Raw genomic sequence first — 27,508 nt, 5'->3', positions numbered from 1 at the left:
ATTAGACCTATAAATAATAATAGGCCTAATAAAACTTCATTTATTTTTCTCACTCAGACCGTTTTTAAGCGTCTTCTTTACACATTTTTTCTTTTTTTTTTTTTTTTCCAGATGATTCAGGCGATCCAGGTGTTGCGGTTCCACCTCCTGGAGCTCGAGAAGGTAGGAAACCTGATTTGCCCCAATAACCTTTGACCCCTTTAATTATCAGCCTCTGAATCTGATTCAATCCGATTCAATCTGATCCACTTTGCTGCTTATTTAGGCCTCAATCTGACGAAAAATCACTCTAATACTCCTATAATATTCATATAGAGGCTTATAATGTGTAGCACTGAATAGTGAGTTTATAGTGATTTTATAGTACTTTAAGGTATTTGTTTTATCCCCTATGGTATCACTATAATATTCCTATAATATTCATATAGGCTGTATAGTGTGTATAGTGAGTTTATAGTGACTTTACGGTGCTTTATGGTATTTTTTATCCCCTACAGTATCGCTATAATATTCGTATAATAATCCTGTAGTGACTGAAAGTGAGTCTGCACTACTCAATAGTGATTTTAGTGACGTACGGTATAAGCTTCATCTCCTGTAGTTTTACTAGGATTTTCTGTGGTATAAGTTTTCGAGATGCTTATTAAAGTTTTGCTGTTCATAGTGTTTGTAGCGTCCTTCTAAAATGTATTATAGGATTACTATAGTTTTTGTAATAAAGCAGCGTCAGTCCTGTATGGGCTCCGTTCTGAAGGTTTTAGCTGTAAGGTCTTTCACACCAAAGCCGAGAGGGTTTTCATTCCTGCCGGTCTGAGTCCCTGCTGGCTCTGGTTTGATTTCCTTAACTTATTTAGAGGAGGATTGCCGTGTTTTATTTTTCTCCGTCTCGCTGAGAAGCCGCAGGCCCGCGGAGCCTCCACAGGCTGCGATATGAGAAATACATCTGCATATGAATAACCAGAGCGATTTGTTCACCTCTCAGCTGTGAGAAACAGGCCGAGCAGAGCCGAGAGAAAATATAGACTGTACTGCATGAAAAAGGCTTGTTGTTACAGCAGGAGCGAGGAGGAATAATGTGGAGTTTAAAAAAAAAAATCACGAAAAATATGACTGGAATATTGTTTTAGGGACTTACAGTGTGTTTGCGTTACTCAATAATGAGTTTATAGTCGCCTTATTGTACTTATTGGTATTTTTATCCCCTATGACATCACTTTAATATTCCTGTAAAATTCCTATAATTTTCCTATAGGGACTTACAGTGTGTCTGTGGTTCTATAATAGTAACTTATTCATGGTGTTCTTTATTCCCTCTGTTATCACTGTAATATTCATATGATATTCTTATAATATTCTTAATGTACCTTTATTGTATTTATATAGTATTTGTATCACTGTATATTTTTTTGGCTGCTATAGACATATTATAGGAATATTATAGTGAGTTTATAGTGACTTTTTGTTGCTTTCTTTATCTCAGTATCACTATAAAATTCCTAACATTCCTATTGGGAGTTACATTTTTCTGTGATGTCTGTATAGTTTCCTTCTAAACTGTATTATAGGATTACTGTGGCTGTTTGTCGTGGTTCGTGCCTGACGGGTTTGTGACTTTTCTTTTTTCTTTTCTTTTTTTCAGGTTCACGAACTTTGCGATAATTTCTGTCATCGATACATCAGCTGTCTGAAGGGGAAGATGCCGATCGATCTGGTGATCGACGACAGAGACGGAAACAAGTCCGACAGCGAGGAGTTCAGCAGATCATCAGGGAATATCGATCAGGTGAGAGAAACCGGCGCAATGAAATCAGACCTGACATGGATTTATATTTGACATGGTGGTTTTATATTTTTGTTGTTAGTGATGATGCTTTTTTGTGTTTGAGAAGAAACAGAAACAGGCCTATAAGCCGCAACGCTGCGCTGGATTGCATTAAAACACATCAATGCAGCTTTATTTCCTGTTACATCACGTTATTTTCATGCCTTGATGCCCGTATCAGTTTGTGTCAGTGGGGTTGACGTCAAGTAACTAAAACAATCTGCTTTTATCTGCAAAGTATATTAAATAATATGTTGGAAAACCCACAGATTGAATATCGACAAAACATATTATCCAGCTGCAGGAATCACTTTGCTGTTGGAAACTAGTCAATTTTAACTGAAGGGGGAAAAAAAGGAAAGTGATACAACACAGGTGCTTGCAGTATGTGGGTGAATCTGTCTAAAAATAACATGTACACATCTGTAAGACTCTAATTCTCTCTAAGAAACTTTCTCTTTTCCTGTGGTGGAAAAAGTCCTCAAATCCTTTCAGTAGCAACACCATGATGGAAAAATACTTAATTAAAAGTAAAAGTCCTGCATCCAAAAGTTTACTTCAGTGAAAGTATAGAAGTATTAGCAGTAAAAATGTACTTAAGTATGAAAAGTAAAAGTTTTCATTCTGTCAGAGAGTTAAATTATTGAAGCATGAACCTGTCAGAAGTATTTTAATGTTGTCGGTCTAACTGCTCCATATACTGTTGGGGAGTTTAAACTCTAACAATGCAACATGTTTTATGAGCTTATCGTATGTTTTGCGTGTAAAAACCTTATTCTGCAAAGTAACTAGTGACTCCAGCTGGCAGATAAATGTAGAGGAGGAAAAAGTAGAAAGTCTCACAACATGGAAATACTTAAGTAAAGTGTCAGTACCTCAAAGTTTCACTTAAGTACAGTAGTTGAAGTGTTGTTTTCCCACCTAAGAAGAAGAAAAGGTGAAAAGTCAAGTAGTCTGCATGTTGCAGTCGGACCGAGCCGGTCTGGTCTGAGCCGGTCCGGTCTGAGCCGGTCTGGTCTGAGCTCAGCCTGCAGGAGGCTGCAGCTTGTTAGCCTTTAACCCTTCGCTCACTGCCGAGCTGCAAGTGTGAACTCAGCAGCTCCGGCCTCGGGTTTTCATCTCCCCTTCCCTCTGTGGTCCAGGTCAGAGCGCTAATCCTCCAGGTCCTCCAGGTCCTCCAGTCCTCAGTCTCCATTTTTGTCCCTCAGCCTCACTGTGGTGTTTCTGCTCTGCTCGTAGATCACCTGTCAATCAAACAGTGTGGGCGGAGCTTGGATTTTGTGTTGATGCAGTTTGAGTTTCTCTTTTCTCTGTGTGTTCTGCCACGGTGGCTATCGCTGCTCATGCTAACTACCCAATCTCCGAACTAGGGCTCTAATCTGTCGATTATTTTCTCGATCAATCGATTAGTTGTTTGGTCTATAAAATGTCAGGAAATGGTGAAAAATGTGGATCAGTGTTTCCCAAAGCCCAAGATGACGTCCTCAAATGTCTTGTTTTGTCCACAACCCAAAGATATTCAGTTTACTGTCATAGAGGAGGAAAGAAACCAGAAAATATTCACATTTAAGAAGCTGGAATCAGAGAATTTTGACTTATTTTTCTTAAACAATCACTCAAACCGATTAATCGATTATCAAAATAGTTGCCGATTAGTTTAATAGTTGACAACTAATCGATTAATCGTTGCAGCTCTACTCTGAACCCATCGTCTATCGGTCTGATGATGATTAGACTCTCGATTAGCAACTTGAGACGCGAGAATGGAGTCGGAGTTGAGAGACGACGTCTCATATGCAGATATCTGTTTATAGAGATTAGCCAAAATGTCGTCTGGACCTAAAACACCTACAGAAAGTATCGATGTTTGTGTTTTGTGTGGAGAAACGTTTGACTCCGGCTTGCTAATCAACATCAGACCGATAGACGATGGCTTCCCAGATCTCTAACTACCCAGTTCTTCTTCTTCTGTTGATTCCGAACAAACCGGAAACCTTAAACGCATCACTTCCTGTGCGGCGGGAAAGAGCTGCCAGACACCGGCTGGTCAGAACAGACAGAGGAGAAGCTCCATGAAGTGGAGACAGGTTGGATCACGCTGAGTTGTATCACTCAGAGACGGAGAGGTGCAAAACGGACACTTATTTATGTGAAAATGTCTTGAATTATGACTTGAAGGGTTTGGAGAGTTGAGTTCATGTTTCCCCTCACAGCGAGCGGCAGGACGAACTGAAGCCTGTTCATCATTTTAACACCAGAAAGGCCAAACCACTGTCACATAACGGCTGCTTTTAATTTTAGATTTGAAATATCTCGGCTCTCAAGACGTTCCTCCGTGATGTTCCTCATGCAGACTCACTTTCTCTACAAGCCAGCGGTGTTAAGAATTTCAAGATCATGCAAAGAAATTATATTGATGGGAGTTTGGCTTTCGCGATATCCATCTGTCTCTCTAGTGTTGAAGCCCTCAGTCAGTTCAGTATAACAGTGGTTCTCAACGTGGGGTCCGGGGACCACCCGGGGGTCCTTGCGGGGCTTCCAGGGGGTCCCCAGCAAACTGATGAATTGTTAAACTTCAGCATTATTTCATTTAGAAGTTAACACAATTAGAGAATGTAGAAGAATGACTGTTTTGATCATAGTTTCTCTGTTATCTCTCTACCTACAATACAGACAGTCATGGGATTCTGGACAAAATCATATCTGACAATAAAAATATTCTCAGATTTGGGTCCGAGAGACAAAATCGCATCAAATGTGGGTCTGTGGCTCTAATTTGGACTAAATTAGGGTCCTTGATATGGATAAGATTGAGAATCCCTGATGAATAATGCCAAAACGTCACTGAAATCTTGAAATCTAAAGTATGACAAGACTGAACTATTGAACAAAATGATGAAAAGTTTAAATGGATGTCAATGAGAAGGGAATATATAGTGGGAATATCTGTACAGTACTTTGTCTCTCCTGTACAGTTTGTCAGGCTGCTGTAGTTCTCCACAGGCTCCTGTATATTCCCACTAAATATTAGGGATATTTTGCATGTTGGTTTCCATCTTTAATGATCTGTAGCAGAGTCTCTGAGAATTAATTCAAAGTTGCCCTTTACGGTTGTACTTGGGTTTATTCTGTGTGCCTATAGAGTGGCTCTTAACTGTTGTTGTCGTCCAGTTGAAATTGTTTTTACCTACTAAATAGACGATACAAGATAAACTCAAATGGATCTCAGCTGTATTATAGAAGGCTGAGATGTCGACTAAAGGAGGTAAATCTAACTGCAGCTATTATTTCTTCTGCCAACGCCAGTTTGTACAGAAAGTGGGCAAGGGAAAAATCATTTAGAGACATTTTCAAAGCTGAGATATTTCAACTCTAAAATGAAAGTGGCAGACACTCAAACCTTCACCAGCGCTGAACGATCCTCCAACTTCAAAGCTGCAGCCTTCATAACGGTTATTACTTCTGGGTTTGATTTTCCATGTGAAATAGCATGTGAAAGCAACCGCTGTTTAGCGGCCGACTTGGAAGTCCTGGATATCGGACTTTCCCAGCAGCGCATGAACGCAGCATAATAGTTCTGGCTAAGAAACAAAACTCATCTAATGGCAGAAATCTCAGATCCAGATCAGCACCAAAATCTAATCAGCTGATCCTTGGGAAAAAGAGGGATCTGTTCACCAAATTTCAGACAAATTTGTGTGTAACTTTTGGTTACAGACAGCTGACAGACAGACAGACAGACAGAGAGACAGACAGACAGAGAGACAGACAGAGAGACAGGAGAAAACATTAACTCCAACTCAACTTTATTTATATAGCACCTTTCGTACAAGCATGCAGCCCAAAGTGCTTCACATAGCAAAATTACAACAATAAAACAATAAAATGTTAAAAAATCAATAAATAAGAGTCAATAAGATAAAAAAATAAATAAAAAAAATACTATGAAATAAACACCAGGGATAAAAGTAAAAACCAATGATTAGAACTTAAAAACTAAGGCTATAACATTACTCCAAATTAAAAGCCAGATTAAAAAAGATAGGTGTTTAATTTCCTTTTAAAAATACAGAGAGAGCTTGCCATTCTAATATCCAGAGGCAGTGAGCTCACAGTTTAGGGGCATAAAAACAGAAGGCGCTCTCACCGGGACTTTTATGGGACACATAAGGAACATTTAAAAGAAAAGCGGTGGAGGACCTTAGTGATCTGGCTGGAACATAACATGAAGGAACACTTCTGATGTAGGGAGGAGCAAGGTCATTTAAAGCTTTATAAACAAGTCAAAGAACTTTAAAATCAATTCTAAAAGATACAGGTAGCCAGTGCAGTGTCTTAAGCAGTGGGGACATGTGATCCATTTTCTTTGTTTTGGTTAAGACCAGCTGTAGTTTTCTTATAGACCTTTTAGGTAATCCAGTAAAAAGGGAATTACAACAGTCTAAACGGCTAGTAATAAAAGCGTAAATTGAGTATTTCAGCATCTTTCTGAGTTAAAAAAGGTCTGACTTTGGCGATATTCCTAAAATGAAAAAAGGATGTTTTAATGACCTTGTTAAAATCAAGTTAAAGAACTTGATTACTTTCTACTTCATTGGCGGAGGCAAACAATCAGTTGACTTCTGTTAGCAGTTTGTTGTTAGTTTCTATTGGCTTACGTTGTTTAGTTATTTTTGCCTTACTCATTGTAGGATGACAGGAATATTGTCTGGCCTCTTTGACCTTTGACCTCCTTACTGTCGGTTGCTTGTAACGCCGCTGATCCAGGATCTGAAACTGATCCAGGATCTGAAGCTGATCCTGTTGATCTGCTGTGATAAGCTGCAGCTACAAGGCTAACATGTAAAGATGTGAAAGCTTCTTCTTGAGCCTGGGTGGAGCGTGAAGTGAGTCTTGATGAGGCTCCTGAACACACCCTGCTCACTGACGCCCTGCTCACTGACACTCTGCTCACTGACTCCCTGCTCACAGACACCCTGCTCACTGACGCCCTGCTCACAGACGCCCTGCTCACTGACGCCCTGCTCACAGACGCCCTGCTCACAGACACCCTGCTCACTGACGCCCTGCTCACTGACGCCCTGCTCACAGACGCCCTGCTCACTGACGCCCTGCTCACAGACACCCTGCTCACTGACGCCCTGCTCACTGACACCCTGCTCACAGACGCCCTGCTCACTGATGCCCTGCTCAATGACTCCCTGCTCACTGACTCCCTGCTCACAGACACCCTGCTCACTGACTCCCTGCTCACTGACACCCTGCTCACAGACACCCTGCTCACAGACACTCTGCTCACAGACTCCCTGTTCACAGCTGGCTGCACCCAGCGGAGCGTCGCCTTCACACTTCATTCCACACTTAACTTCTCCCTCGGGTGGGGTGGTGTTAAAGGGAGAGAATGCAGCAGGGAGGAGAGACTCTCTACTCTCTCTCTCTTCTTCTATCTCTCTCTCTCTCTGTCTCTTTTCCTATCTCTCTCTCTCTCTTGCTCTCTCTACTCTCTCTGTCTTTTTCTATCTCTCTCTACTGTCTCTGTCTCTTTTCTTCTCTCTCTCTCTCCCTCTCTCTCTGTCTTTTTCTATCTCTCTCTCTCTACTGTCTCTGTCTCTTTTCTTCTCTCTATCTCTCTCCTTCTATTTCTCTCTCTCTCCCTCTGTCTTTTTCTATCTCTCTCTCTACTGTCTCTGTCTCTTTTCTTCTCTCTATCTCTCTCCTTCTATCTCTCTCTCTCTCCCTCTCTATCTTTTTCTATCTCTCTCTACTGTCTCTGTCTCTTTTCCTCTCTCTCTCTCTCTCTCTCTGTCTTTTTCTCTCTCTCTCTCTCTCTCTCTCTCTCTCTCTCTGTCTTTTTCTCTCTCTCTCTTTCTCTCTCTCTCTCTGAGATATTGAGCATCAAAGACCACACAAGCACAAAGTAACATTTAAAGATCATGAATATGTGGAGAACTCAATTTTGATTTTATAGCTACATAGGAACTTATAACTGAAAATTGAAAGTTAGAAAATGTTGCTTTTGCTTGTTGCACTCATATATACATATAGAATGCACTTTGAGTTGCATTCTATGTATGAGCGGTGCTGTAAAAATAAAGTTATTATTAAAGTCATTATTATAACCCCCCCCCCCCCTCTCTTGGGATCTCCTCCTGCTGTTAACCGTTTGTGTTCTGCAGCATGTGTTCCACATTACCGCTCCACATTACGCCACTCGCTTGGTATGCGGCGTAACGCATGATATATGTATTTCCATTATTCCTCTTTCTACCACTGTGGCACTTTATTATTCATAGAGGATAATAACGAGCGATCGGGCCTGAAGCCGGATCGATGGTTCACCTCCTGATCTTCTCGCTTTCTCGTTTTCTGGAGTTTCCTCGCAGACAAAGATCATCTCCGAACCTCTAAACCCCCTCAGATGGATTTATGTGTTCGTAAAGCAGCTCAGCAGGTAGAGCCAGGCAGAGACGCTGGCAGGGTTGGGGGTTCAATTCCCTTTGGGCCGGCCATGTTAACAATGCATGCAGTCATGGTTCACCGTGGGGAAGAGAAGGTGCAGAGTTACGTCTCCTGGTTCAGTCAGAAGGTTCAGCTGAACCTGTTCAGGTGTTTTGGCTGAAAGCAGCTTCTCTTCCAGCTGAGCAGCAGCTGATGTCATTTCAACGTCTCGTCTCTGTTTTCGCTCTCATAACGCTCAGGATGGTTTTGCCAGTTTTGGACCTAGCAGTAAATACATTAGTTCATGTCCAAAAGATTGAAAAACACCATAAATGAGCCTTTAAATCAGGGCAGAGATTGGTTCAAAAATGAGAAAACAGTGACACCTCTTCTTACAAAATGATGACTGATTAAAACTGTACCATTCATGCTGCTGGCTGCATGGATCAATTTCAGTCATCGAGGTAGTAAGATGTCCAAGAAAATAGAAGCAATTGAAGAGTTGAAGATGTTTCACCACTCATCCAAGAGGCTTCATCAGTTCCACTGAGTGTCAGGGAATTCCCTGACTTTTAACCTCTGTGGCTGAATCACACCATGAAGTCATGACAGTCTTCAACTCTTCAGTCATTTTAAGTCCAGTGGATTTTGTTCTTTGGATCTTCTTACTACCTGGATGACTGCAGTGAATCTATACAGACACATTATTACATATTTAAACAATAAATAACCTGTATATCAAGAATATGTACCAGAGAAGCCCATATGTCCAAAATAATGCTTTATTTTTATCCAGAAGACGTAGATGTCGACTAAACTTTCACTTTAAACCCAATGTAGCCTCATTTGAGCCTTCTATAGAAACGTCATCGCTCACTTCACTACTGTCTCTGCTAAGATGCTAGAGGGCAAAATAAATGAAAGTATATAGTAGAATATAGGAGAGTCCCAAGCCTTAAGGCACAAGTCTCAAGTCAAGTCTCAAGTCTAAATGTAGAACAGCAAGTCAAGTCAGAACAAATCAAGAGTCCAGTATCAATTTAATATCTTAAAGAAAACTAAATATCTAGGACTTTTCAATGCAATATGGTTTTAATAGGATAAAAAACTTGGTAAGAGCATCATGAGTTTGATTTCTATAATCAGTTTCAACTTCAATAAATTCAATCATTCCATACAAATTCAGAAAACAGAATTTAAATTCAGTCGTCTGCTGGAACAAATCTCATCACTTTCAATCTGAGTGAACATTAAAATGTCTCAGTGTGTTGTCCTGTGTTCTGTCCTGTAAATGCTCTGTTCCTCGAGCCCTGTGCCTTCCTTCCTTCCTACCTTGCGTCTGATTGGCTGGTTTCCCCCCCCCCCCCCCAGATCTCGTGGAGCAGAGATCACGACGACGCGGCGTCGATCCGGTCGGCCGGGACGCCGGGCCCGTCCAGCGGCGGGCACACGTCCCACAGCGGGGACAACAGCAGCGAACAAGGTGAGAGAGACGCATCAAGCCCCGCCCCCTCCTCTGTCCTCCAGGGTCACCCCGGGGTCACAGGAATATCTGGCTCCATCTGTTGTCGGGTGCCGTGACCTCTGACCCTTCACCTCCTTACTGTCGGCTGTTTGTAATGTTGGTGGTCTCACAGCTGAAGCTGAAGTCAGTGTGGAGGAGCAATGGAATGAGCTAGAAGGCTTAATATGAAGAGTTAATTACCTAAGTTCATTACCTAATTGGTCTAATATCTAATAATGTAAATGATTACATAATAATAACAATAATAATAATAATAACTTTATTTGTGTAGCACTTCTCTAAAAGCAAAGTTTACAAAGTGCTTTACAATAGTGCTATACAACAAAAACCCCAAAAAACAATGATGCTGAATTGACCAAAATCAAATAATTAAAACAGTTGAATAATAAACATGAATAAATAAAAAATAACAAAAAAAGGAATAAAAGGTAATACAGGGGATAAATGGATACAACTAGAAAACGAACAGACATGCAACTAAACTCAGATGCAAACAGATAAAAGTGAACGTGAAGATACACTGAAGCTCAGGATTCAGTCTCTAAAATATCAAGGATCCAGTTTGGGAAAAGATCTTTGGCATTCAGGATCGTCTCTCAGACAACACACGGTGTGAAATTTGTCAAGATGACACAATGTCGGCTTAATGGACCTGACATTTCTCAAGTCTTTTTATAGCTTAAAGGAAAAATCCTCCCTGAAACACTTTAAAAACAGCTACTGGTGATGTACCTTCCATCCCTGGCTCCATTCACTAGTTCGTTGTGTTTTTCTTCTTCAATCAATCAATCAATCAATCAATCAATCAAACTTTATTTATATAGCACCTTTCATACAGGTTAGTGCAGTTCAAAGTGCTTCACAGATGACTGACAAGTGAACAATTAGACAGAACACGTGTAGACTGTAAAAACAGTTTGAGACCAATGCAAAAATAAAAAAATGATGGCAATGCAATCCAATAAAAATAGATTTAAAAGCAAAAATATATAATAATATTAATAAAATAACAGATAAAATAAAATAGAATACAATTTTACAACATAAAAACAATAAAATAAGTGAATAAAATAAAGTCTATAAACCATTCTTAATCAAAAGCCAGGCTAGAGAGGGAGGTTTTAAGTTTACGTTTAAAGATTTCAACACTTCCAGCTGCTCTCAGATCAGATCCACAGGCAGACTGTTCCAGACTGTTCCATACTGTTCCAGACTGTTCCAGCAGCTCGGAGCATAAAAGCTAAAAGCTGCCTCACCTAAAGATTTAGTCCTGTACTTTGGAACAGCTAACAGACTGGAGCCAGAGGACCTGAGGGGCCGAACCGGTTCATATACTGTAAGCATGTGAGACACAGACCATGAAGTGCTTTAAAAACAAGTAAAATAATTTTAAAATCAATACGGAAACTGACAGGCAGCCAATGTAAGGACTTTAAAACAGGTGTAGTGTGTTCTCTCCTTCTGGTCCTGGTCAGGACTCGGGCCGCAGAGTTGCCACTGAGATGTTTTACTTCAGTAAAAGTAACAATACAACAATGTAAAGATACTCCATTACAAGTAAAAGTCCTGCATTCAAAATCTTACTTAAGTAAAAGTACATAAGTATTGGCAGCAAAATGTACTTAGAGTATCAAAGTAAACATACTCATTATGCAAACTGTCCCCATTTAGAGAGTTATATTTTTCATAAATTATTGGAATATTAATACTGATTTATTGACATACATGTACATGTAAGCAGCATTTTAAAGTTGTCAACGTGAAGCTAATCTTAACAATTTAGCTATACTTTTGGGTAGTCTAATCTATAACAATGCTATTTTATAGTTATTTTATAAAGATGATCAAATGTTTTAAATATAAAATATTGATCTGAAAAGTAACTAGTAACTATAGCTGTGAAATAAATGTAATGGAGTAAAAAGTACAATATTTCCCTCTAAAATGTAGTGGAGTATAAGTACAAAGTAGCATAAAATGGAAATACTCAAGTAAAGTACAAGTACCTCAAAATTGTACTTAAGTACAGTACTTGAATAAATGTACTTAGTTACTTTCCACCACTTTAGCGATATCTTTGAGGTGATAAAAAGCAGATTTGGTGACAGACCCCACATGAGCCTTAAAGTTCAGCTCTGAGTCAAAGACCACACCAAGGTTTCTTGCTTGTTGGCTTGGGGTCAGTCCAGGGGAATTTAATTTTGCGACCAGATTCTCTCTCTGAGCTTTAGAACCTATGACTAAAATTTAAGTTTTATCCTGGCGGATTCTCGGCGGATAACCGGCCAATCGTAGACGAGGTGACGTCTCCTCCAGATGTCTCCAGCAGCTCCAGTGGAGTTTGATATGAGAAAATGTTTCAGGATGTAAAACCTCAGAGGTAAACGTCAGGTTTTTGGTGTCAGTCCCTCAGAATCAAAGAGCGAGGGCTTCTTTCTAGAGCCGCCATTTTGTCACCAAGAGACGTTCAACAATCATACAGGGAGAGATCCATCGTAGAAGAGGAGAGAGACCAGTTTCTCGTTCCTGGCCTGTGTGTGTGTGTGTGTGTGTGTGTGTGTGCGTGTGTGTGTGGGTGGGGTTTTTGAGGTTTTTCTACTTGTTGGACTGGATGTGAGTTTGAAAATAAAGGGAGACGGTCGAGTAAAAAGAGGGAGTGAGTGATGAACGCCGACCGCTGAGAAGAAGAAAGAGAGCTTTATGTTCCAGGATTTATATACCAACCTCCTCTTCCTCCTCCCCTTCCTCCTCTTCCTCCTCCTCTTCCTCACTTGCATACACCCACACAGACCTGCACACACAAACATAAATATATGTACGCACACACAGAAACACACATGAACAAGCTGAAATACACACTTACATATGCATACATGGACCCACACACACACACATACTGTACACACTTAAATTCCTGTACACACACACACACACACACACACACACACACACAAATACATACAGATACACACAAAGTCCTACACCTACACACTTATAATATATGTGCACACATGAAACACAGACACACTGAAATAGGCACTCACATACATACACACACACACACACACACACACACACGCATATGATATGTACACACGCACAAAACACACACAGACTGAAATAGGCACTTACATACACACACAGGCCTACACACACACACACACATTCAGACTTAAACAGGCTACATGTACGTACACACACTCACACACACACTCACAAACACACTCACACACACACAGCCCTCTCTCTCCTCACAGTAGCAGTGTTGGGTGGGGGGTGGGGGGGGGTTCTGGTCAGTGTGTGTGTGTGTGTGTGTGTGTGTGTGTTAGCGGGACGTTAACACACGGCTGTTAGCGGGCCAAGTGAAACAAGTCCTGTGGTTTCACTATCTCCCGCATACATTTACAGTTTAGCACCGCTGCAGGGGGAGCGCCTGATGTCTGACCTTCCAACCAGGACCAACCTCACTTCACATTTCACCCACCTCATAGCTGAAGTACTTTCTGAAATTCACCAGCTATTTTTACTATTTTACCTGCCAATGCTATTGGCAGGTAAAATAGTAAAAACAGCTGGTGAATTGTTTTCACAGCGTTGTAGACGACAAGTTAGTGAACGATCAGATGTGTGTATCTCGTTGTCTGCTAAATGTTAAAGCTAGTAGCTGTCGGAACCAAACTAAACGGAACCGCAATTTTCATCTGTATAACTCAGACGTATCAAATTCGGACAACCTGCTTGACGTGTATACAGGGGTTGGCTATAATTTAAGAGACAGATCAATGTACAAATCAAAATACCCGCTTGGTACGGCCCTCTTAAAGGAGACCAGTGCCGTTTCTCCTCCAAACAGGCTGCAGAATTCTACGTCCCGCTGGACGGTGGCGTCTGTAGCGTTTTCAGACTACATAAATACCACAAATAGCGGATATATCAAACTCAAAGTGAGTTTTCCTTGTCATAAAATAAGTTTTATTTGTCTAAATATTGTCAGATTTCTTAGTATAACCCCTTTATTTCTGCTGCCGCGTTTGCAGGAAAAAAGTCACGTAAACAGAGTCCAATTAGCATATTATTTCTGGGTTATAAAATAAAATGTTGATTTTTTTTAGGAATAAATGTGCAAATGAAATGATTCAACCAATTTATCAACTCTAACATCACCCATTTGTATGTTTAATACTATGTTAAAATGAGCTGAAAAAAGAGCGTCTGCCTGGAACTCATTGTGATTACATTAGGGCAGAACCTTTGACCTCCCTGCCAACAGAGGGCTTTCAGGTGGTGTAACTGTAACTCTCTGGCAGCCATGTTGGAGGCAACAGTGGCTCTGAACAGCTGACTGTGTTTCTGTCGTCTCAACAGAATTGAACAGACGGTTAATTTCTGTCTGTTTCTGACTGAACTGATCATTTCATCACCAATCCATCTGATTGATTTAGTGTTTAGATAATGTCAGCTTGTTAGCTAGCTAAATGAAGCATCGCGTTAGTTCAGGCAGAACACTGAAGTCGTGCACGCTATCAGCTGATTGGCTATCGGCTGTCCAATCCAAGCCGACTCTCATCACCGATCACATTCAAACAACATGAGGCGGTCTTTATAATCTGCCAGCTCACACTGCCGTTCATTCATGCCACTGCTGCTCTCAACCCAAGTCGATGCAAATTCCTTCCACCACCCCGACCTCCTCCTGTATTATCTGCTCCCAGGATGCTTGTGCAAGCTATCTCTATCTTTTATGTTGGTTCATATTATTATGATACGTCTACTATGCCTTGGGGGGTTTATTGCGCTCCCCGCAGAATCTCTTGCATGCTGCTTGGATTCATTGGCGAGCCTCAAGAGCAGAGCCTTTTCCGCCAAATACAACTGTATAACCATTAGTGCTATAATGGTCCAGTCTCCTTTGATGTAAGTGTCTCTGACTGAATAGCATCTGGTCAGCTAACCATCACTGTCTTGTTGTTAACACATCTGTTTAGCACATTAGCTAACATATCTAGTAGCAGCTAGCGTTAGCATGTTCACATTAACATCAGTGTGTTTGCTGGCTAGTTAGCTAGCTAACAGTTTGTTCAGGTTAACTGAGCTGACTCTTCTCAAGCTACAACTCTTCATGTTTTGGAGTAGAGACTAGGGCTAAAGACAAGACAGTTTACTGTGTCACAGTAACCTACATTTGGAAACAAATCCACCTTATCACACTATTCACTTTTACTGAGAACGTTACTGAATGGATCTACAGCCACACCACAACAAGCTGACTCAGCTGCTCTCTGCTTCTAGCTGGTTCCTATAGATTTACACTTTATTACCTAACAGCCAGTTCTCCGCTGTTCCTCCATCATGGAGCCAGACGTTGTTGATAGGAGGTTTGTGACACAGTTAGAACAGGACTCCCAGTGGTTTCCTGCCAATGTGGCAGCGAGAGTCGACTGTCAGCCGCAGCCAAAACCCCTGAGCGTTTGGCCGGTGGTTGGTGTTAATTTCCCATCCTGGCAGCACCGACACAGTAACATGTCCTCAGCAGAGAAAGCCATCACACAGGCTCCTTGAACGCCCTTTCTCTGCCATAGGAATGTGTACCGAAGCTCCCGTCATTCTATTTCTTTCTTATAAAGGCATGTTTTGCTTTCTTAGACAGCAGAGAGAAAGACAGGGAAAGGGAAGGTGGCTGGATGTAACAGTGTTGGTGTAGGAGGGTTGATTTTTCCTTTAAGTAAAAAAAAAAACCAAACAGTTACCAAGAAGAGGTTGTAGTCAATTTCTTCTCAATCTTCCTTCGCTCTCTGAGTCTTTATTCCCAGGCTGACCTAAACAGTGAGGTCAGCTTTACAGAGCGCTGGATTGGTCGTCACTCATCTGACCCCTCCTACCTTCACCAGCCGAGGAGAAATGGTCCGTAGTGGAAGTGTGGTGGAAAATAAAGACTCCCTCTCTCTCTCTCTCTCCCTCTCTCTTCCACCAGACCACGGCTAATAAAACTTTGTACAAACACTTCTTAAAAAGCCGAGCGACGGAGGCGGCAGGCTGTGACCGCCCGGCTCAAAGCGCCGCCGCTCTCCTGAAGTGCAACTGGACTGTTTCATCTGGGTTTTTTTTTTTTTTACTTCTTTTCAAATCTCACAAATGTAGAAAAGAGGGAGTGAGTCACGGTGTTGAAAGGTTTGTGAAAAAAAGAGTGAAAAGAATAAGAGCTGAGGGGAAGGAGGAGGAGGAGGGGGTACAGATATGTGCAGGGCCTTCAGATGAAACTAGCCTTTTAAGCTAACTCTGTTTATTAATGTGCTTTATCCCTGTCAAATTAACTAATAAAATATATTAAATTAGAGAGACGAGAGACTCAGAAAGACAGACAGAGAGAGAGAGAGACAGGGATACATATTTAGCCACAGATTTGGCTAAAATTACCACCGCTGACTAGCTGTTTGTGGGATGATGTGGAAAAGGCAAAGTTTTGGTGGAATCAAAGTCATTTCTGAAGCCTCTTTTCATTCATTTGCATTTACGGTAACGCTTAATTTCCCAGGTCAACAATTTCCTAATAATTTCCAAGAAAGGAAACTGTTAATTTATCTGGAAGTTTCCTGGAAAGAAGCATGAAGTGAAGCAGCAGTTGAGAGTCGATCAGATACTGAACATTTCTATATGAGTTTCCTGGAAAGAACTGCAAAACTATAAACTATTTATTGGAAAAATAATAGGCAGAGGTCAATTTGGTAAACCGAGTGATTATTCATATAATTATATAATATAGTTATTTGTGTAGCTGCACTCCTTCAGTGTTTCAAAATGTGCAACTACTGGGTAAAGTCCATGCAAAAAGCAATGCATCTGATGCGAATAAATCTCGAGAGACCATAACTCCATTTAGAACGTTTAGTGGAAAATCAAAACAGTTACAAACGAACAAGATTCATCAATTGGCAATCATTTTCTCTTGGTCAAAAAACTGGGGAAAAAAAACTTGGTATCTATTAGGCAGGCCTACATAAGAAACTATAGGAAATCTAATGTTCTATAATAATCAACAAATATGACTATAGTACAAATTATCTATTCAATATCACTTGTATTTCAATTAACATTAGTAGCTATCAACATTATTTCAAATATACAAATTACAAATATATCAAAATATCTTTTCCCCTAGAATGGCTCTTACAATTTGTTGAATCCTTAATTAATTTTAGTTAATTTCTAATTTTCTATATAACTACTACATAATTTCATGGTTCTGTCTTGGAAACAACAGAAGAAACTGGAGGAACTTACCAACTACCATTCAACTCTTTCTCTATTTTCCCTGTAATTAGAACAGAATTTCATGGTTCTTTCCAGGAAACATTAACATTTCCTTTCTAGGAAATTATTAGGAAATTGCGGACCCGGAAAATAAAGCGTTAACCGCATTTACACAGAATCTGATGCGATGGCTTCCTCCTTGTATAAAACAGATCGATGTGGAAAAACAGGCGCTCAAAAGTTCGATTCTGTTTTTTTTAAATCAACTTTGAACGACTCAGGAACGTAAAACTCCGTCTCTGAACAGCTGCTTTTTGCCGATTTCTTACAAAGTTACGAACAGGTTGTGTTCAGATAGAAGTGTCTCAGTGTGATGTGTGAGGGACGGTTTCTCCCAGTTTACGATCAGTCCGACATGACATGAACATTAGTCGCTTTAGCTAGAACAATGGAAGTTTCACCATTGTTTTTTCTGACCGGTTTTATATCCATGTTGTAGTTTTAGTTTTATTTTTTGCACAATTTAAAACAACTAATATAACAAATAACAGATAACAAATAATATACAGTGCAGGGAGAGGCAGAAAACCCAATGGGCTTATTTGAAGCCTCCACCTAAAAAATTTTTAAATCACAATGTTATAGAGAACACAAAAATAACATACAGAAAATAAGAGAACTACATAAAAGTGATGGCAAACTAAAATATATAAGCAACAACAACAGTAATAACAATAATAATATCAAAATAAAAGCAAAAAATGTGAGTGTGTGATATGTATGAGTGAGTGTGTGTGTGTGTGCGTGCATGCGTGGGTGTATGTGTGAGTGTGTGCGTATGTTTGTGAGGGGGATATTGATTTATACACCTGAGCAATAGTAATGATACATGTCACTAAAGTGGACAGACAGGCTGGGATCTGCATCTGTCCAGACTCTCCTCCATGTTTGTTGCTTTCTGCCTCTCTTGTCGCAGCGTGTGACGTCAAGTACGAGTCACAAGGGGAGTGATGGGAAAAAACAAAAACACTTTCCGATCTGAGTGTTCAGACTGAGTTGCATTTTCAGAGATGTGATTTGAATCGCATCGCATTTCAAACCACCTGTGAATGCGGTTTGAATCTGACCTGAAAAGATCGAATTCTATGTGGGGTTTTTTGCTGCTCAGAAAAAAATATCCGACTTGTATCAGATATGTGAGAAAAAAAAGCCACTCTGTCTCTGCCCATCTTGTCTTCACACATGGACCAGCCGGATCTTTCTCACCCGAGTCCCTACACAGCACTTTGACTCCCTCCTCCTCCTCCTCCTCCTCCCTCTCTTCCTTCTTCCCACAACCCACAGCCTTCCTCCTCCTCCTCCTCCTCCTCCTCCTCTCCTCTTCCTGACTTGGGTCCACAGGTTGTTGTGAGGCCGATCTGTCACAATCCATTAGCAGGTTGGGCCGGAGTCACCGCCGGCTTCTCCTTACGGCACTGAGGGAGAGAGCAGAGAGAGAGAGAGAAAGAGGGATCAGGAGAGAGAGAGAGAGAGAGAGAGAGGAGCGAGGGAGCGAGGGTGAAGAGGTGGGGTGTAAATCAGCCTGAGGGAGCTGGCGGTTTGGCCTAATGAGGCTGAGAGCTTGTTTATGGAGTTACGCATCATTTTTATGATTATTTCCACCTTTTCAGGCTCCGCCACGCGGCAGAATCCCGCCTCTGTTTTTGGTGGAGCGAGGTAAAAAAAAAAAAAAAAAAAAAAAAAAGCCGAGGCCCTTATCCTCCGCTGACATGAGGCGGCGCGGCCTGCAGTCCTGCCACAGGCGGCCCGGGACTGTCGCCCTAACCTTAGCCCGGCGCTGTTAAAAACACTGAGGAGAAAATGAGCCTCATTAAACAGGCAGAGAATGTGCAGTAAAAACACTGGGCCGGCTGCTTTTAGTGGTTTTTACTTAAAATGCTGCATTATGTGCCACCATCCATAACTTGTGGGGGGATGGAGGGGCGCACAGAGGGGTATTGAGCAGGGCAGCGGAGGGGTGGGGTGGGGGGTTAGGGGGGGGGTATGACTTTAGGGTCACCAGTTTAAATCCCCCTCATCAACTGGGAAAGTCTGTGTGTGAGTAACGCTCTCTCCCCTGCACCCACTGCTGCAGTGCCCTTCAGCAAGGCACTGAACCCCCAAACTGCTCCCAGTGTCTGACTGCAGAAGACTGTCTGGACTGGGAAGCTCCCAGTGCGACTGTGTGGAAATGAATGAATGAATGTTGAGCAGGACAGTACTGAAAAATAGTATACATTCATAAAAATGAACAGCTGATTTAATAGTCTGTTTTCACTCTCAGCCCTTAGACCTCTACTGTCATCAGTTAGCATAGAGATAGAAATAGCAAAGTAGAATATATTAGCTCCTTTTCAAAAAATCTGATATACAGAATACAATAAGACTTGGTTGCAGCGTAAGTCACTTTAAATATTACATTTAAATGCATTTAAATACTATTTTTGTGTTTTATCATTTTTATATGGACATGTACAGATATTGTGATATTGTTAACTCTAAGACATATTTTCCTGGCTTGCATAATCTACAACAGTGGTTCTCAACGTGGGGTCCGGGGACCACCGGGGGTCCTTGAGGGCATCCCAGGGGGTCCCCAGCAAATTGATGAATCGTTAAACTTCATTATTTCTTTTACAAGAACAATTATAGAATGTAGAAGAATGACTGTTTTGATCATAGTTTCTCTGTTATCTCTCTACCTACAATACAGACAGTCATGGAGTTCTGGACAAAATCATATCTGACAATAAAAATATTCTCAGATTTAGGTCCGAGAGACAAAATCTCATCAAATGTGGGTCTGTGGCTCTAATGTGGACTAAATTAGGGTCCTTGATATGAAAAAGGTTGAGAACCACTGATCTACAACCAGTGTATTTGAGCTTTAAGCTATTGCTCCTCAGCTGAAACATTGCAGAGGGAGCCGGTGATGGTCTACCATGTTGTAGGACCCCACCCATACACACACACACACACACACACACACACACACACACACACACCCCAGCTCACGCCTGTGTCTGGACAGGTGACTGCCTGGATAACGGCGTGGCGTCTCCCAGCACGGGGGACGACGACGACCCCGACAAGGAGAAGCGGCACAACAAGAAGAGAGGCATCTTCCCCAAAGTGGCGACCAACATCATGCGGGCGTGGCTCTTCCAGCACCTGACCGTAAGTCCATCAGCCTCACACTCATGCACAGTCACAGGCACAGTCACAGTCACAGTCGCCTCTGTGGGGCGTTCAGCTGAGGCTCCGTGGCCGACGGAGAGGGAGCAGGTGGAGGTTCAGCTCTCTGGTGCCACGGGACTTTGGAGGCCTTTATTTTGAAGGAACACACTACGTTTTTGGGAGATTGTCCTGTTCATCAACTCAGCTGTTAACTGAGGAGAACATAGACACCAACATCATCCATGTGTTCCCAATAACCTAGATCATTGGCTTTGGTGCTCCATGCTAACTCATGCTAACGTACACTATGTTGAGCGATAGTAGCTCCATGCTAACGCTTTAGCATACACTATGTTGAGAGATAGTAGTTCCATGCTAACGCTTTAGCATACACTATGTTGAGCGATAGTAGTTCCATGCTAATGCTTTAGCATACACTATGTTGAGAGATAGTAGTTCCATGCTAACGCTTTAGCATACACTATGTTGAGCGATAGTAGCTCCATGCTAATGCTTTAGCATACACTATGTTGAGAGATAGTAGTTCCATGCTAACGCTTTAGCATACACTATGCAGCGATAGTAGGCTCCATGCTAACACTTTAGCGTGTAGAGTGATAGTAACAACTAGCATTATCTCAAAGAGAAAATGGGAAAAGTGAGAAAGTGGAGTTTGGTAAAATTGACATGAAATATGCTAGAAAAATAACGCACTGTTTTGAAATAACAGAGACTACTTTCCCTGTTTCCATAGGAAGCAACAGTGCTGGGTGATGGGAGGCTATACAGCTAAAAATGGGACAATGGGACCAATAGGACAATCTCCCAAAAACTGCTGTATTCCTTTAAATCATAATGTTAAAAAAGATTTGTAACTTTTACCATCATTCTGATAACCCAGGATCAATATATTGGTGTCTGTTAGAGTCGTTGTGGTTTCCTAAGTGCAGCTCAAGTGATTTTGAGTCTGGGACTTGAGTCTGAGATGAACATTGGCTAGTTATTTCATTATCCATAAGTCATCAGAACCACCACAGTTTAACATTGAATTTAGAATGTATCAGCTCTGTAGACGAGCCAATCAGAAGCTTCAGCGGTGAGATGTGTTCCAGGCTTTGTGGGTCTGTCTCGCTCAACAACACTCTGACGGACTCATGGCTGTTTCTGGGGATTGAACCTGTGACCTTCTGGTTATGTGACGGCCTCTTTAGCCACCAGCCCACCCTGCTGCCCCTCGCCCCCTTTGAAGTCGTGTTGACACCCCCCCACCCCCCACCCGCCTCCCACCCAGGGACATTTTCAGTCCTGGGTGACGCCCTTTGACCTCTGCTGTGCTCCAGGTGTTTCATTCAGGCTGTTCAGAACCAGAGACGCTCTTTTCTTTTCAGTTTGTTTTAGAGGAATGAAAATAAAAAATCTCCCCCATGACTATTCGTACGGCGAATCTCATAAATTTCATATTTGCAGATTAAATCTCGGCAGATCAACACTTACCGATTAAAGCTTGACTCTATCAAAGCAAGCCGTCTGAATCGATGGCGCCACACGAAGAATGAAGATCATTAAAGCTGCACCAGGGGCAGTTGTTTGATAAGTTTGGAACTCCAATACCCAGAAACCCTCTGTGGTGACGTCAGTAAAGCGGTCTGTGATGCTTTATAACAAAGAAAACCAAAGAGACGCGAGAGGAAGAGCTCTAACACTGGTGAGTCCAGCTTTCTCTGCTCACTGCTGGTTAAGAGACACTTTGGATTTCACTCTTATTTTATTTTATTTTTTTCTTTTACCTTTATTTTTTCAGGGTGGTCAGTTGAGAGCAGATGCCCTCTTTTACAATGACGCCCTGATACAATACAATAATGATAATGAACATAAAAAAAAAAAATATACATATATATAAGACGAAGCATTTTCGGATCAATAAAAACAGGACCACTGTTACCATATCATTCAATAAAAGTTATGTGGTAACACTTTACAATAAGGGTCACTAAGTTCAGGATTAGTTAATGCTTAATAAGCATTAACTAACCCTTAATTAACAGTTAACTAATGTGTAATTTACTAATGGTGTTCATGTTAACTAAGGCATTAATTTATACATTATTTAATAGTTTATAAAGATGACTATTAAATAATGTATAAATTAATACTAAAAAATTAGTTAACATGAACACCATTAGTAAATGATTACCAGACACATTAGTTCACTGTTAATTAAGGGTTAGTTAATGCTTATTAAGCATTAACTAACCCTTAACTTAGTGACCCTTATTGTAAAGTGTTACCAGTTATGTTTTGTTTTGTCACTTCCTGTGTGGAGATGAGTTCATACCTGATATTTATTTGGGAGAATCTGCAGCGTCCCGTCAGTGGTGATGGGACGCTGCAGGTGTGTGTGCTGGGGTTCAGGCAGGGTGTGTCTAGACTTCAGCGTGGATTATAACATCATGTATCCCCGCTGAGTTTTATATTAATATCACTCCATTTATCATTTTCCGATTATGCTAAAAGTACGAATGTAAGAACTAAAGGATTTTTTTCTGTTTTTTTACGAGAGTGAAGCTGAAGTGAAACGTCCAGTAAAACAGGGAGGAGGGCCGGCTCGCTAACTAACTCTGCAAAATCCCCAGTCGTGTCTGACTCATAGGTTTGGCTGAGGCTAATAACAGAGCCATAACACCCCCCCACCCCCACCACCACACACACACACACACACACACACACACACACACACACACCTCCACCCTCGGCGGGGGTCGGGGGCGCTGCCAGGACTCTCTGCTGAACCTGGAGGACGCCGAGTCCTGCAGCAGATGGGAGGTGAGAGGAGTGATGGGTGGGGGGGGGGTACCTGAGAGGGGGGGCGGGGGGGCGCGGGGGGGTGGGGGGGGTGGTTGGCTGCCGAGGTTAAGGTTGTGTGAATGTGTGAAGGGTAACCGTACGTTCGACGCCTGACATGAAAAATCAGCAGCAGAACTGATGTAGCGACATGTAAGCAGGTCTGATGGTGGTTTTGGTTTTGGATCGATGTTTTGGTTTGACGATATATTATGGGGCCGATATCGGTCTTTTATTAAATATCAGATATCAGTTTGTGTCGTACACTGATGATCTGATGTGATGGAGGTTCCTCCTGATCACAGATACAGAAAAACAGACTGGAAAACCTGAAACATGACATCTGATTTTCTTTACACATTTTATTCATTCATTTAACTAGAATTTATAACCTCCTCCTCTCCTCCTCTCCTCTCCTCTCCTCTCCTCTCTTCCTCTCCTCTCCTCCTCTCCTCTCCTCTCCTCTCCTTGTCTCCTCTCCTCTCCTCTCCCCCCCCTTTCTCCTCTCCTCTCCTCCTCTCCTCTCCTCTCCTCTCCTTGTCTCCTCTCCTCTCCCCTCCTTGTCTCCTCTCCTCTCCTTGTCTCCTCTCCTCTCCTTGTCTCCTCTCCTCTCTCCTCTCCTCCCCTTTCCCCATCTCCTCTCCTTGTCTCTTCTCCTTGTCTCCTCTCCTCCTCTCCTCTCCTTGTCTCCTCTCCTCCTCTCTCCTCTCCTCTCCTCTCCTCCTCTCTCCTCTCCTCATCTCCTCTCCTTGTTTCCTGTCCTCTCCTCTCCTGTCCTTGTCCCCTCTCCTCTCCTCCTCCTCTCCTGTCCTTGTCCCCTCTCCTCTCATCCTCTCCTCTCCTCTCTCCTTCTCCTCTCCTCTCCTCTCCTCTCCTCTAATTATAGTAGTGGGATTGTCAAACAATGTCTTTTGGAAATTATTTCTTCATTTAAAGGCAGTAGTGTCTCCCAGAGTTTCTCTACCAGTGAACAGGTGTGGTGTCTCTCTGCCTTATAGAGCTGCTGACACTAAAAGAATCTCATCAGTCTGGTTTCAGTGGAGAGTTTTCGTGTCCCATGATGCTCTGAATGCTGCTTCAGAGGCTTTTCCACCCCGATGAGAAGAAAACCCTGCGGGGGAAACACTGAATACTTGTGATGTTTTGGCACGAAAATGAAATATCAGCACAAAATATCAGCTATGGACGAACCCGGCCCGGGCCTGCAGTCACATGTCATCCCTCCCTCCCTCTCTCTCTCTCTCTCTCTCTCTCTCTCTCTCTCAATATCTGTCATTTCTCTCCATTTCTGTGAACTATCAAAAAGGCCAAAAATAAGTCTCAGTGGAACCTTCAGTGACGTCTTTCCTGTTTTTGTAACGGTGAGGAATGACGAAACCGTCCATTAGCCGAATCTCTGCTTTAGCATTATAATATTTCTTAATCTATCATGCTGCGTTTTAATCCTTTTGCGGCGGGCTTGGCAGCAGCTGCACCGATGTGTTGGTGAAGAGGGGGGGGTGGAGGGGTGGAGGGGGGGTGGAGGGGTGTTGGGGGTTGTTTTAGCTCCATGAAGTTGTACACAAAACACAGCAGCTCATAAAAGCTAAGCCACAAGCCAACGTGCTGGTTTCACCACGTGCCTCCCCCCCCCCTCCCTCTCTCCCCTGTTTTTTTTATTTTATTTTTTACAAAGTGTTTCATGTAAAAAGTGGGAAAAAAAATAATAAAAAAAATCCACTGGAAGGCGTAATCCCTGTTAATGCAATTAGTGTGTAATTTGCCACCCTCCTGCTCACAGATGTGCAGTAATAATGCCTCTGCTGGCAGCGGCCGGTTCACAAAGCAGAGCAGAAACAGGTGGGAGAAGCTCTGTGTGTTGTTTACGGGGTCGCCCAGCTCATTAACGAGGAGCTTCGGCTCACAGATTACACGGGACGCCCGATCAGAACAGCTGGAACGACTTTTGCACATGTGAGCGCTTCGTAGCTCCGGTGGCAGAAGAAACGTTCAGAAACTCCAAGCCCTTTTTATTTATTTATTTTTTTTCCCCATTCTACACTCTTTGCCACTTTTGCCACCCTATGCCTACAGTCATATACCTCTAGATGTGATGTGAGACTCTCTGGATGTGATGTGAGACTCTTTGGTGTTTTATTTTGTATTATTTTATATATATATATATATTTTGGGTTTGTAAACGATCCGAATGGCGTTGTGTATTTCTTAAAAATAACAAAAAATCAGTAAACATAATTTCCGAAACGTTCGAACTCCAGCGTCGGCCCGGAGAGACGAGCGGAACGAGTCCCCGAACTTCAAAGCGAGCAACGCAATTACAGAGAGAGGTCCCCCCCCCCCCCCCCCCCCCCGCTCGCCTGTCCAGTGGTGAGGAATGGGCCTCCTGAGCGGCACGGGACAGATGAGTTAGCAGGAAGCCCCGGCGCTGACCTCGCCCCCCCCCCCCCCCCCCTCCTCCTCCTCCCTGGCCCGCAACCATCAGGGGGTCAAAGGTCAGCGGGACACCTCCGTCCATCCATCAGCGGCTGTTTACGGCCTCGCGGAGCCTCAGATGTGTCCGGACGCCGCCCCACCCCGCCCCGCCCCGCCACGAGTTCGGTCCCCGCGGCCCCCGACACGACACACAGGAAGTCCCCCTCTCTCTCTCACGCTGTCATGAGACCGGCAGCCCGAGACGCTACCAGGGAGAGATCCACCGTGACTCCGTCTCTCCCGTGCTCGTCTCCCCTCCCGTCTCTCCCCTCCCGTCTCTCCCCTCCATGTATGACCAATCTCATCATATTCATGTTTGCAAATTCAATTTTGGCAGACCTCCCCTTCCTGATTACAACTTAATTCTATCCAAGCAAGCGGTCAGAATCGTTGGCGCCACAGAATTAAAGAATGAAGCACATTAAACATGGTTGTAATTGTGTTTATGCCCTCGGCCTCCAAACACAGAGGCTAAAAATGTGAGTCTCCGCCGCTGAAGCTCTTCCTCAATATGGCCTTTGTTGAGTTATTATCTGCTATCTGCTGCCTCTTTGTCTCCCTGTGTCTCCCTCCGCCTGTAGCTCAACACACGGCCGCATTTAGAAGTAACGAGAGGCTGAACGAGGGGGAGAGAGGGAGGGAGAGCTAATAATAACAGTGATAATAATGATAATAATAATAATAATAATAATAATAATGTGTGTCCTCAAAATTTCAATCTCTGCCAACTGCAAAACGGCAAAGATCTCGAAGCGTGCCGGTCTGACAGTTTGACTGATATGAGTCTGTGAAGGCTGATAACAATCCAGGTCATTTTTGGATTAAAGCTGCCAATAACCAATATTTTGTGCCAATACTCAGTATGATTATTTGACGTTTTCTTTTTTTTGTATTCTTTATTTAGGGATAACAGGGATTTAAATTACCAGAGACATGCATCAATACAATAGAGATATTGATAAGCAGAGGTTTTACACAGTTGAATTGTATCATTATGCACATGTACAATTTTCCTCTTTCCTTCCCGAAATTCTTCTACATTTATTACAACAATTGTAGGTTTCTAGAGCTTTGTACAGGCTGAGAAAGGCAGGTGTGTCTATATGGAGTTGGGAGAGGTTTGGACGAATCAGATATGGGGAGAGACAAAAGAGGGAGGTAGGAGACCAGAAAAAACAATGATGAGTTTTGTTACATTTGACCGTTTTCATGCCAAAACATTAAAAAAAAAAAAATAACAAGTGCTCAGTGTTTCTTGTTGTCAGGAGGAGACTCAGATGGTTCAGGGTGTGGAGACAGACCAGAGCCTGCAGAGACTGGATTTGGATTAAATACATTTGAGAGAAATTTGTTATATCAGGATAAAACCCCTTGAGATGTATCATCTCGTTTTCAAGAAAACGAGATTAAAACAAAACAAATGGAAAACAGAACAGTTCAAGACACAATGATATATAACACAACAACAAAACAAACAACAAACTAAATAAGAAAAGAAAGGGGGAAAAAAAGAAGAGAGTTACAACCTTAGACTAGACACAATCAATAAAAAAGAAAAGGATCAATCTATAAATAAAGGAAATAAAGGAACAGTGATGGCATTACTGAAAACATAGGCAATCTGTTTTAAGATGAGAAAACAAAATATTTTTAAATAAGCGAAAAGATGACAGAGAACAGATATTTACAGGAAACTTATTCCAGTCAGAAGGAGCCGGAAACATAAAAGCTTTTTTACCAACTTCCTTCGATACAAAGAGGAATTAAAGAGGATCTATCAGAGCGTCTTAGTGAGTAATTTGACATTTGAATTTGTCAAGCTCATACTGAACCACTGAATTAAATAAAAATGTAAATAAACATTTTTTGAATACATTAATTGGGGGGAAAAAATGTGTAAGGCACAGTTTGAAATTGATTGCAATGGATACAAAATAAGATGTGAA

The 27,508-nt window shown here is 42.1% G+C and overlaps 1 protein-coding gene across 1 annotated transcript in view; it reads left to right on the top strand.

Annotated features, from left to right (window-relative positions):
- The window catches only part of LOC139662238 (homeobox protein Meis1-like), a 44,241-nt gene that overhangs the window by 6,754 nt on the left and 9,979 nt on the right, over window positions 1-27,508 (top strand). Inside the window, exons 5-8 of the mRNA XM_071540880.1 lie at window positions 112-162; window positions 1,640-1,783; window positions 9,632-9,743; window positions 20,104-20,249. Of these exons, the coding sequence (XP_071396981.1) occupies window positions 112-162; window positions 1,640-1,783; window positions 9,632-9,743; window positions 20,104-20,249 (453 nt within the window). The remainder of the gene's footprint in view (window positions 1-111; window positions 163-1,639; window positions 1,784-9,631; window positions 9,744-20,103; window positions 20,250-27,508) is intronic.

The sequence above is a fragment of the Centroberyx affinis genome, unplaced genomic scaffold (assembly GCF_046629955.1).
Source record: "Centroberyx affinis isolate AG114_WGS23_722 - 3 ecotype Tasmania unplaced genomic scaffold, CSIRO-AGI_Caff_v1 ptg003741l_1, whole genome shotgun sequence".
In the NCBI taxonomy this organism is placed as follows: Eukaryota; Metazoa; Chordata; class Actinopteri; order Beryciformes; family Berycidae; genus Centroberyx; species Centroberyx affinis.
Note: the sequence above shows the minus strand (reverse complement) of the source record. Positions and strands in the feature narration are given on the sequence as shown.